Source organism: Limanda limanda, chromosome 3 (genome assembly GCF_963576545.1).
Source record: "Limanda limanda chromosome 3, fLimLim1.1, whole genome shotgun sequence".
Taxonomy (NCBI): Eukaryota; Metazoa; Chordata; class Actinopteri; order Pleuronectiformes; family Pleuronectidae; genus Limanda; species Limanda limanda.
The window spans coordinates 14,864,499-14,877,680 of record NC_083638.1 but is presented as its reverse complement, the minus strand read 5'-3'; the positions used below and the strand labels follow the sequence as shown (position 1 = coordinate 14,877,680).

Here is a 13,182-nt window from a genome sequence, read left to right as displayed (position 1 = left end):
GTGTTGCTTTATTTTATAAAAACATGTATTATTGGTAAAAACAATACCTCTGACACATTTGCAAAAGAATGAACAAACTGTGAGTCCACCAACTGCCTGATAGAATAAGATCTAACTTCATCAGCCCCTATTGATCTGCTCTCATTGATCCAGAATAGAAATCTTGGGGGGTTCAAATTTATAACCTCAGGAGAGTCCTTGGGGCTGCTCCTGGTGCCTGATACACTTCCTTTACTGGCCATTATAATGAGCCTTTAAGCAGCTAGGCCACTGTAAATCTGCTGCCCTTTAGATTGCACTGCTCCTGGTCTGACTGGACGCAGTGGCACAGGATAATTTACGGCCCTCTCTGGAGCAACACTCCCCACAGCAGTGTGAAGTTGGTGCATTACACTGAAAATATGGTTTCCTTTGGCAAATAAAAAAATGACCTAACTTGAACTAACACACAAATTAGTTCTTTCAAATGAAAGTTTGCAATTGTGTCGATTGTTAGCAGTTGGTTAAACTTAATTAATTTGTATATTGCCAATTAAAGTCTTTTTTAAAGTTGCTCCCTCCAATAATTAAATATTTTCAGTGTAGGGAACAGGCTAATTTCAGCAAGTACTTTTACCTTAAATACTTTAAGTATATTTAAAGGCAAGTTCTCACTTACTTTTACTCAAGTATAAAGGTCAATGTGCTACTTGTACTTTTACTTGGGTATATGTTTGTCCATGATTTGTATTTAAAATATTTGAGTACTTCCTCCATCACTGATTATTTCTAAGCACATTTCAGTTGCTTCTTAAACCATTATTTTCTGTTAAGATGCAGAATCTGCACATATTTGCACTTTATAACCATTTAACAGCGTGTGGGGGCAAACCGTTCAAAAGTGGTCATACTGGAGCAATAACTGCATAAGGGACACATCCTTAACAATCAGTATCATTTCAATCCCCTTCAGACTTGACCTGAACAAAGCCTTTAATCTTTTATTGATTAAATAAATGAATACAACTTTCTCCTGATAGAAAAATAAAGCAAATGTAATATCCAGTGTCTCAATCAGCTGCTGAGCGGGTGTAAAGTTGTAGGAGCTGGTCAGGGGCTGGTGCAGGACCTGCAGGACCTGCAGGGGGACGGAGGGAGCAGCGCGCCAGGGCTGGACACTGCGTGGAGGCGGCGGAGCGTGAAGACCTGAGGTGGTTGCATGGATTTCATGAGGATTTGTATAAAAGCGACCCAGCGGTGTGGCAACAGATCCCGGGTAAAGCATCCGGTTAAATTGTGTCCTTCTTTTCTCCAGGCATCAGCAGCGCAGGTAAAGTGTCCAGACTTTGAGCGCGCAGGGTCCGGTATGTCCGGGGGGAAGAGCGCAGGACGCAACTCCGAGGCATATCATCCCCGAGGACCCCTGCGGAGCAGATGGTGCCGAGAAAATGACTCGGGCTCTCTCCATCCTCGCGTACCTTCTCCCCCTGCTTCACTGTGAGTGTGTCTGGCTTTACTTGTTCATTTTAGACACTTCAAGCATGTGCGTCCAAATGTTTGCGTCAGCCTCCGATTCATTTGGCTGAAACTGCTTCTGTGCGAAGAAGAAGATGTTTTTCGTGTCAAAAAGACGAATAGCAGCGTTTGATTCTCAGTGCTGCAAATTGACAGTGACTGAGATTACCGAATTACAGAGTTGCAGATACCCCACATTTATTGTTTTGGGCTATTTTTAATGACTAAAAATAAGAAATTGCATGGTGATGATGGAAATTTACACAAATGCATGAATATATATCCTCAGAGAATATAAATATAATATGAAAGTGGGATTTAGATGTGATACTTTTGTCTTCATTTAATTCAAATGAATGAGTCAGCTCTGTGATCAAATGTGGCCTGAATTCACCAAATCAGCAGCAGGCTCTCATGAGGTTTAATATGGAAGTTTGTATCACAACTAAAAGCAACAAATACAATCAATGAGCACACATTATTAGAAAGAGCTACCTAAACCTAAATTATGACTTAAAATAACTTTTTAAAACTTTTGTTCTTAAGATGCTTATCTTAACTTCTACAGCCTCACTATTTCACATGATCTATTACCTTGGTGATATAAGTCCCACCTATGGGACCTTACAGTCTGCAACTACTCTGTGGTCTTCGTTAATTGACGCTATACCTAAAAGGTTGTGCACACATATATAGTTATATCAAATTGAATCTTAATCATGTTACAAAGGATGTTCACATATTGCTGTTCTCCTGTTATCTTCTTCATAAAAAGGTGAGAAAGAAACATAAAAACAACATTAATACCTTTATCTTGTTAGTTCTGTTATCACAGAGGAGTAGAAATAGAAAGAAAAAGTGTTTATACTTTAACTCAACATTTATCCAGAGTCTTCATTTCTCTCATGTCGCAGAGTGAAGTACATTTTTGTAGAATATTTTTTTGCAGTGTACTGCTCAGAGTGACCTTATCAACTCCCTCTACAACAGCAGACTGCATTGTATTAACATGCCTGACCTTAGTCTCAATCAACGCAACGTCAGCGGCACACTCAAAAGTTTGTAAAACAACACACACACACACACGCACACACACACACACACACACCCACCACCAGTGGCTATCCACAGCCGGTGATCACAAGTTAGGTTGCTTTGTAAGTGGCCTTCACCTGTGGGTGCAAGGCAGCACTTGTTTGACTCTGGTCTCTGGGGATTTGACCACACACCATCTGCTCAAGTGTCTGTGTTGTGGAGGTCTGACTGTGTTGGATGGGACCTCAGCCAAATGACTGGCAAGGGCACAGTCCTGGCAGCGTGTATTGACCCGGGGGGCCAGAGTGTCAGAGTACCACGCCCTGCAAAGCTCCAGGAGATTGTGGGCCAATAATGACACACACAGTTTGATACTGAGGAAGAGGAGAAGCACAGGAGCTGGGAGTCTAATATCATTCTCCCTTTTACTACTATGCCACATCACCACATAACTTAAAAGAAGCATGCAGTATCAATCCCTTTTGCAGCCTTGAATATCTTTCTGCTGAATATCAACAACAGCAGTGATTCTTCTTCAACGGGCCAATCAGTAAGAGTCTCACCTCATTGCAGCGGTTCCCATGAGTAAGCCGACTCAGCTTCTCTGGACCATGTGGGGGCATTAATAACAGGCTGCATGTAAAGGGGGCAGTGCTACATGTATTCATTCTGCTTCAGAGGGGAAGAGCTCATCAGTTTCAATCAGCCTTGTCTTTACCCTGAACGTGGGCATCATTTATCAGGGATGAGGGAAAGAGTTGCAGTGTAAGTAATGTTGTCATGTTATTCTAAGGACACATCCAGTGGTTTGGTTTTAGGCAACAGCAGAACATGCTGTGAAAACATCTGCCCGTTTCCTAAATGTATTTTAAAATGACTTTAGGGCCCTAAAACTTTAATCGACAGCTGCTGTTTCCTGTAGATGCATGATACGATGATGCAGACTGTCACAACAGAGGAGCAACAGCACTTTATGAGCTGTTCCGGAGATTTAGCACAGGAACAGGCTGACAGGGTGAGGCTGTACTTTTTCAGCATGAGGGATGCTCAGAAAACCAATGTTAAGATGGAGTAGTGGACAGACTTGTAGGTCCCAGACTTTGAGTTCATACTCTGTCAATGTGGGCTTTGTAAAAATGTGATGTTCAAATTCTGACCATGAAAACAAGCAGCATGAATGAACTTTATCTTTACTTATTCCTGAAATCTCTCTCTATGTGTGTCTCGCATATCTCAAGAACCATTCATCTTAGCGGCTTCACACTTGTGATGGGTAATGTTAATGGCTAAGGGGACGTGCAGTGTTGAATCTGGTGTGATTTGGACATGCGATAGATTCAATATTAATAAAACAATTGAATAAACACAAGACCCTTATTGCTTCCTGAAATGCTATATATTGAGCTGAATTTCAGAGCTTTTATTTTGAAAAGTTGTGAACCTGGGTCTGTATCGATTGCTTAACAGACCTCTGAAATAACAAAATAGAAATAGAAATCAATCATTCAAACGTATACATCAGCCACGCATGTAATTCTGTCTCATTTTATGAAAAACATTATATCCTACATAAAACCTTCATTGCAGATAAACCAGGTAGGATGAACACAAAGTTTTCTAACTTGACTCTGCACCACAGTCTTTTTATCAAAACCTCAGCGCACAACGTCCAGAACACAAACAAAAAAATAAGTGACAGTATTTTGAAGAACTGTTTGAGGAGGACTCAGCTTTGGAGCACTAACCTAGGACAAGCCAACAGTCCACTTCAAACAAACAGGCAAGTTTAGAACAGGCTTTTCATAAGTAAATGCAATTACTCCTATGTACACAAGACATCATACCCTACAGCAGGGATGCCAGGGTGAAATTGGACAGGGGGCCAGATTTTTTCAAGCAAGACCTCAGGGGGCCGGATTACACTTTCGGACTGAAAATAAGAAATTGCATCGGCACCAAAATAGCCTCACAATGAGGCCTAAAATTACATAGCCTAAAGCAGGAGACAGTTACCCTCTAAAAACGTTACATTTTCCTATCCATGCAAGTAGCCTACATTTATAAATTAGAAATGCAACAAAATAGACTAGGTGCCAACAAAACACATTTCCTATAAATAACACAAGTGTAAACTGTTAATTACTTTTATTATATTTATTGAAGGCTTGCACATGAAAACAAGTCAATGCAAAATAAGGCCAATTAAAAGAAGGCCAGGCCTAAACGAGTCACAGAAAGAAAGCGCCAGAATAAAGTAGTCCAACATTAGACCATGTGATTGAATATCCAGTAGGAATTAGTAAAACAAAACGGTTCTTGAAAAAATAGGCAAATATGAGCTATCTAAAAACTAAATTGGCTCAATAACAGATGAGGCACATTAACTTTGCCAGTCATCACCAGTCACCAACCCATATTTCCACACACCCATGTTCCTTTATGACACTAGCCTGGCTATCAGTCAACCCCAGCCCCTTTTATTCCCTCCCCCCCCATATCACACTGGAAATGATAAATTGGGAGACCAGCCTACTTCAGCTACTTGTCGAAGCCAGACACCTTTTAATTTTCACCAGCTTGTCCATATCGGGGGACAGTTTCTGGGCAGTGGCTATTTTCATAACATCATTCAGATGTCCGTGCGTCAGGCGATTGCGCACTTTCGATTTATTGATATTCATCACAGAGAAGGCCTGCTCACATAAATATGTTGTCCCAAACATACAAAGTATTTTACCTGCAAAGGCCGTGAGCATTGGGTACTGTGGTGGCAAGGATTGATAGAAGGATTCGATTGCAACAGATGCGTAGTTATCCTTCAACTGTGCGCAACACTGCAGTTCTATCAGTTCCATTTGGATCGCCTCTGGGACCTCGGAAGCGTCAATGGTGAATGGAGAGCGAAAAAGCGCAAAGTCCTTTTCCAGTTCATTAAAAACCGTGAATCGATTGTCAAACTCATGCCTGAGTCCGGAAAGCAAGTTTGCGTACTTGTCCATACTCTGATGATTGACAGGCAGAGATTTTAGACAGGGGAAGTGGGCTGCATTGCGCTTGGAGAGCTGCGTCTTCCATAATGCCAGTTTACTTTGAAAAGCACGAACACTATCATAAAACTCTGTGACGACTTTGTTGCGGCCCTGCATATTAACATTCAACACATTTAGGTGTTCTGTAATGTCCACTAAAAAGGCAAGATCCCTGGTCCATTCTGGGTCGTCCAATTCAACCACAGGCTTCCCTTTACCCTGCATGAACTCGGCTATCTCTGTGCGTAATTTGTAGAAATGTTTGAGCACTGCGCCTCGGCTCAACCAACGCACATCGGTGTGATAGGGAAGGCCATGATGAATGTCGTTTTCCAATAAAAAAGCGTCGAATTGTCTATGGTTAAGTCCTCTTGCTCTGATAAAATTCACAGTGTCAATAACAACACGCATGACATGGTCCATTTTCAGACTCTTGCAGCACAAAGCCTCTTGGTGCAGTATACAGTGAAAGTTCCAGAATACTTGCTCTGGATTAGCCGCATTTACCTTTTCTCTGAACTTCACAACTACTCCTGCCTTTCTTCCTATCATAGAAGGCGCACCGTCGGTAGCCACACTGACAGCGCGACTCCAGTCCACCTCCAGTTTGTCCAGGGCCCCGACAAGGCTAACAAACAAGTCGTTAGCTGTGGTGGTGTCTGTCATTGGCACGACTGACACAAACTCCTCAGTGACATTCAGGGAAGCATCCACTCCGCGAATAAATATCGCTAATTGAGCTACATCAGTCACGTCAGTGCTCTCGTCAAGAGCAATAGAGAATGCGATGAAGGACTTAACCTTGTCTTTTAGTTGACTCTTCAAATCACTAGAAAGTTCTTCAACCCTCTCCGTCACTGTAGGCCTCGATAAGCTTATGTTAGCTAAAGCTTGTCGCTTGTCAGGACACACTAGCTCGGCTGCCTTTAGCATGCAGGTCTTGACAAATGCACCCTCTGAGAAAGGCTTCGATGCCTTAGCAATTTCCCAAGAGATGATGTAGCTTGCCTTCACTGCCCCTTGAAATGAAATAAAATGTATTGTCATTATAGGTATAACGAAATTGAGACACTCCTCTTTCAATAGAGTTGAAGAAGATATTGTAACATCCCCGCTTCACAGACGACACAGAAGTTCTTCTTATATTTGTAACTTTATTAAAGTTAACATGAACATGTCCACTTCTTATTCCTATCTCTTCACTCCTAACATCAAACTCCTAATATTGTCTTTTGCACACTCTGTCTACATATTCTTACACTCATAGTATATTATATGACCTATTGTATAGTCAAATACTTATATTCATATTCATACCTCTACTATATATCATATATTATATCATACTCTCTGTATATTCTTTGTATACATAAGTCTATATACACATATTTATACATGTGTACATGTTATAATTACTATTATTATATCACTATTATTATTATATATACTGTTGCTGCCATTATTACTATATACTGCTTTTATATTGGTATAATTACTATCATATATAAATATATATTATGTTATATTATATACTGTACTATTCTTATATACTGTCTAACAATAACATTACCATCATATCATCAGTACTATTACCATCATCTTGCCACTGCACCTTATCTACCTATTTTATTTTATCTTGTGCTTCTGTTTTTTATTCTTTCTACCTCAATATTTTTTATTTTATTCTATTGTATTGTTTTTTTGTATTTTATTGTATTCAAATGTACCGGCTGCTATGACAACTTAATTTCCCTTCGGAAAGTAATCTATCTATCTATCTATCTATCTATCTATCTATCTATCTATCTATCTATCTATCTATCTATCTATCTATCTATCTATCTATCTATCTATCTATCTATCTATCTATCTATCTATCTATCTATCTATCTATCAACACTCGTCTTCTCCCTCCACTTCCTCATTCACCCCTGACACGCCAACGAACCAGCCAATGAGAGCCTGTCATCCCACACAGCCATTGGTCAAGAACTGTCACATGTCCGGCCCCGACCTATTCACAGACACTCAGGACATCTCAGTACTTATTCAACACGGTGTACTTAGCGGAACATTCATAACAACCACATATCAATCAGTCAAACAGAACAGAACTCAACTATCAGTTCGTTACATATGTATTCAAATAAAACGAACCTTCGTGTGTATCTCGACATTTGGAGAATACGGCTTGCTGTTTCTGTAGCGATGATGCTAGCTCGTTTAGCTTTTGAGTCCGGAGTTGCCCTGTGTACTCGCCGTATTTCTCGGCGTGGGTCTCGTAGTGTCGTTTGATGTTGTACTCCTTTAGTACAGCCACTTGTTGACGACAGATAAGACACACGGGTTTGCCTCCTACTTCCCAAAAGAAATAATTTTCTCTCCATCTATCCTGAAAGATGCGAGCTTCAGTGTCGACCTTCCTCTTCTTTGACATCTCGATCAGCACTACCGGCGCTGCTGCAGCTGAGGCGGGCAGCAGCAACAGACCAACTAACGGAGTCCACCGAAAATTTTAATTTTTTTTTTTTTTTTTAATTCCATCAAAATTAAATTAAAATTTATATTCTCCCCTTATCACCCGCGGGCCGTAACCCTGGCATCACTGCCCTACAGATTCCCTCAACCATCACAAGTTGTAGCATCTCTGTCTGTGCTTTCCTATGTCTCTCATTCGAGCACTACTTCTCTAGTTCTGTAACTTCTGTGTGTGACTGTGAATAATAACATGGAGGATGTATCTCCAGGTAGCCACAGTGCTGACTCCGAGGAGCGGCTCATGAACTGGCTGCTGGGAGAAGATCGCTACAATCCCCTCATCCGGCCGGCGCTCAACAGGGCCGAGAGAGTCACCGTGAAGCTCCAAGTATCTCTGGCACAGCTCATCAGTGTGGTAAGGCACTGGGAGGGTGTGTGTGCATTTATTTACGTGTGTGTGAGGGTTAGACGAGGTGCTGTAGCGACAAAGAGGGAGACGGAAAAAGAATGGCAGAGTGAAAGAAAGAGGATGATAGAAAAGACAGGAGCAAGAGCCGCAGAGCTTTTGAGAGAGCAGTTAATTTCCCCTCCAGCCTGAGAGGCCGTAGCTCTGAGGCGATGGATGAAGTCAAGGATGGATGTGGTCAGCTGTGATCTCTGCCTCTGTCATGTCCAGATTGAAATTTCAGCACATTGCATTAAAAGTGGCCATAAAGCTGTTTAACCCACAGTGATAGAGGCTCCTCTCAGATTTACAGTAGAGGCTCCTCCCTGCCGCAGTCCAAGGCAGCGAGCCACATTCAGAGTCTGCGTTTATGAGCTTCTATTGTTCTGCTTGGGGTAATTGGCATTTTGTGGAATCCCTTTATTAGAATTGTATGTCATGGCAGTGTAATAACAGTGCAGGCACCTTTCACATGCAGCTCCTTGGATTGGAAATTTGAACTTGGAAGAAAATTTTTTTCATCTTGAGTGAAGTGTTACAAACTCTTGATGAGTTATGGTTTGCAATGAAATCAACTCAAATGTAAAGTGCCCCTTCTGCAGGAGATACTGATTCATTCATGTGCAACGACCTCTTTGTAAACTGTATTGAAAAATAATTTTGATCTCACTTTCTTATTTCCAGAATGAAAGAGAACAGATAATGACCACAAATGTCTGGCTCACTCAGGTGAGTGTGATACAACTTGTCTGATGTCCTTCTCCCGACCTTGAATTAAACCATGTTAATTCTTACTCTGCCTCTGTAATTGTGCAGTAAAACATATTTCATTGATAATGTAGCATGTAATTAGAAATGAGCGGGTTTTCACGGCCTGGTCTCTCTGTCTCTGTAGCACTGGGTGGATTACAGGTTATCATGGGACCCGGCAAAGTACGAAGGTATCGACAAGCTGCGTATTCCATCAAGACACATCTGGCTCCCAGACATTGTTCTGTACAACAAGTAAGCACTGACATGAACATTTCTGTATTACTGTGCAATATTTGATCATAACAATATCATAAGGGAAGTATGGGAGTAAAGGGGCCAAAGATTGGAAAGTTTAGCCACTGGTAGGAGAGTATAGTGGCATCTAAACTGGCCACCCCCAACCTGTGGGGGACCTCAGGATAGACCCAGAACTTGGTGATGCCAAGGACGAACTGGAAAGCATAGGTGGAGAGAACGGGACATCTGAAATACCCTACCTGGCCAGCTCCCTCCCAAGCTTGGTTTGATTGAAAACAATGGATGAAAGGAAATGGATTGTATCTAATTTCTGGAAATGATCTTGCGACCCCTCTGTCAGTGCCCCATGACCCAAGGGTATCCCAACCCCTAGTGTGGGAACCACTCGCTGGCACATCTGACTAATAAGCAGTCTCTCCATCCTCACTCTTCTAACTTCTCTTGTTGGGTTTTAATAAACGTAAACAACCGACTCTCTGATGCTCATCAAGAATTTCAATTAAGTGAAGGTGGATTTTGACTTTTACTATCGATTACAACGCTTATTTATTTTATCTTTTCCACTGTGATTGCAGTGTTGACAGCACAAACCTCAGATATTTATTCGTGGGCTCTCTGAAGTTTTCTCTCTCTTTCCTCTGTTTCTTTTAGCGCTGACGGGACCTATGAGGTGACAGTCTTCACCAACGCCATCGTTCTCTTCAATGGCAGTATCAACTGGCTTCCTCCAGCCATCTACAAAAGTGCATGTAAGATCGAGGTCAAGCATTTTCCCTTTGACCAGCAGAACTGCACCCTCAAGTTCCGCTCGTGGACGTACGACCACACCGAGATCGACCTGATCCTGAAGACTGAGGCAGCTAGTATGGATGACTTCACTCCCAGTGGGGAGTGGGATATCTTGGCACTTCCAGGCAGAAGGACTGTCAGCCCTCTGGATCCCACCTATGTGGATCTCACGTATGACTTTATCATCAAGAGGAAGCCTCTTTTCTACACCATCAACCTAATTATTCCCTGTGTTCTCATCACCTCGCTGGCTATCCTGGTCTTCTACTTGCCGTCAGACTGCGGAGAGAAGATGACCCTCTGCATCTCCGTCCTCTTGGCGCTCACTGTGTTCCTGCTTCTGATCTCCAAGATCGTTCCCCCAACCTCACTGGATGTGCCTCTGATTGGCAAGTACCTGATGTTCACCATGGTGCTGGTGACCTTCTCCATCATCACCAGCGTGTGTGTGCTCAACGTGCACCACCGCTCCCCCAGCACCCACACCATGCCTTCCTGGGTCAAGCTGATCTTTCTCGTCAAGCTGCCTGCCTTACTCTTCATGAGACGCCCTAACAACAACTCCGCTCGGCAGCGGCTTCGCCAACAGCGGTGCTTGAGGGCGAGGAGATCAATTTTGGGTCCGGGTTACCCAGTTGAATCCAAAACAGGTATCAACACGTCATCTTCTGCCCTGCTCTCCTCTGACTCTACCATCTCCACCCCGGGACACAAAAATGTAGCTGCTTCAATAGGCTACAGCTACTTCAACAGGAAGGAGGAACTACGCTCCACAGATTATCTTCCTGCTGGTTTCAACTCCACCAACGTCTTCCAGCAGAGTAGGAGCTCCGACTGGGCTGCTGACGTCCAGGAGGCCGTGAACGGGGTTCGCTTTGTGGCCGAGCACATGATGGGAGACGACGATGATCAGAGTGTATGTAAACACATCCATCCATCCATCCGTCAATCCATCGTTCTAGCTTAAATGTGAAGGATAAATGGGAAACGGACAGTATTTATATGGAGCTTTTCTAGTCGTATCGACCAACCATTCACACACTCATTCATACATTTCATGCACTGCTTTGCTCAGACCATATTTGTGCAACTACACATTCGTTTTTTCGGCTTTGATTCCCAGTTCCAAGTTGTGTCTTTTTCATTTTGTAGCTAAAAAAAAAAAATATCACAAAAAAACTCCCCATACACTCTATAGTTGTTCTATACTATTATACTATTGCTAAAATATAGTCAACTAAAAGAGTTTGTCTTCATGGATCGATAATGTAAACAGTAACATAACTTGGTGATCATCAAATTAGTGTCCAGGGTAAAAATTACTTAAAACTGTGTTGATGTGACAGGATAGTTCAATATTTGAGAAAAATATAATAAGAAATATTTTCCTATATTTTGTAAGAATTAACATAAAGACTGGAAACTTGGGTAAATATTGAATCTGCCTGAAGTTTAAAATGTGCATACCAGCCTATGTAAAACACACATAAAATACAACAGGCCTATTAATGTAAAATGAATAGTTTGTGGCTTTAGTGGAGATATGTGCTAAAACTATTCCTTGACCAACAACAATAAGATGCAGTGACCTCCTGACATAGTAATTAGTTAAGTTGCCAGGCAACAAGTGAAGGATAAACTGTTGAGCATTCCTCTGATTGCCTCCTGGCTCTGGCTTCATAGACAAAACATAGACATAAAAGTGTTATTAATAAATGAGACAAAGCAAATAAACACATTTTCTAAAATGCAAATGTTAATAAAACAACTGTAGCACATAATTTTACGTGTAAATGTCATAATAAAATTATCCAGGGCACAAATTTGTCGCTTTAGTTTGGAGTTGAGATACTTTCTCATCAAGCATCCTCCATCTCTTCATCCAAATAAGCTGCATGGACCAAAGGTGTTTGTATTGACGTGATAACATTAACTTTACACTCTGTGACCCCTTGAGCTGCACCATGGAAATCCACTAATCTTAAGTACTGGCTGTGACCCAGTAAATGGAAGTCCGACTTTGGGTAATCAATCGCTTTCTCTGATAAAATCAATAAAGTGGGGGAGGGAACCAAACATGAGAAATGACTAGTTTCAAAACCTACCAAGGACAGAAATTAAAATGGGGTGAAAGGGTCACAAGCTATTTCAGAGTGTGTTTCATCAACATGACCCTAACAGTGACAGAAATTAAATATTTCAGTACCTAGTCAGCATCCTTAAAGGAGACATATTATGCCCATTTTACTGCAGTTGATATGGTTCATTGGGGTCTTAATGAAATGTCTGAAACATGTTTTGGTCAAAATACCACAAGGATCATTTAAAACAGCACCCTTTTACCCTGTCTAAAGCAGCCCTCCTCAGATTGACCTGTTTTGAGTTTGAATGAAGTTATGAAAAAGTACACTGCCCAATAAAGTGTGGGCTAACATTGTACATTATCTGCATGATGTGAGATGTGGAAGCAGGGATATCAATGTGAAGAAAGTGAAGCACACACTCACACACACACACACTCACACACACACACTCACACACACACACACACACACACACTCACACACACACACACACACACACTCACACATTCACTCACATTACACTGTCTCCCCCCTTTTGGCTGCACAGAGACACGACAGACACCACAGCGTCCACAGAAAACACTGATAAAAGATTCTTCAGTCATACAAACCCACTAACTAACCATTTTTGTGATTTCTGTGTATTGTGCAGGTTATAGAGGACTGGAAGTACGTGGCCATGGTGGTGGATCGTATGTTCCTGTGGATCTTTATCATAGTATGTGTGGTGGGAACGCTGGGTCTGTTTCTGCAGCCTCTGTTTCAGAGTCACAACTTTCCAAACCAGCAGCCCAGCTCTGAGACTCCTCGCATCTGA

At 41.9% G+C, this 13,182-nt stretch overlaps 1 protein-coding gene across 1 annotated transcript; it reads left to right on the top strand.

The window, feature by feature from the left end:
• The first annotated feature begins 1,418 nt into the window (after positions 1-1,418).
• On the top strand, positions 1,419-13,182 carry chrnb4 (cholinergic receptor, nicotinic, beta 4 (neuronal)). The gene is made up of 6 exons (XM_061068199.1): positions 1,419-1,476; positions 8,306-8,451; positions 9,166-9,210; positions 9,377-9,486; positions 10,144-11,197; positions 13,018-13,182. The coding sequence occupies exons 1-6, from the start codon at positions 1,428-1,430 to the stop codon at positions 13,180-13,182; spliced, it is 1,569 nt and encodes a 522-aa protein (XP_060924182.1). The 5' UTR covers positions 1,419-1,427.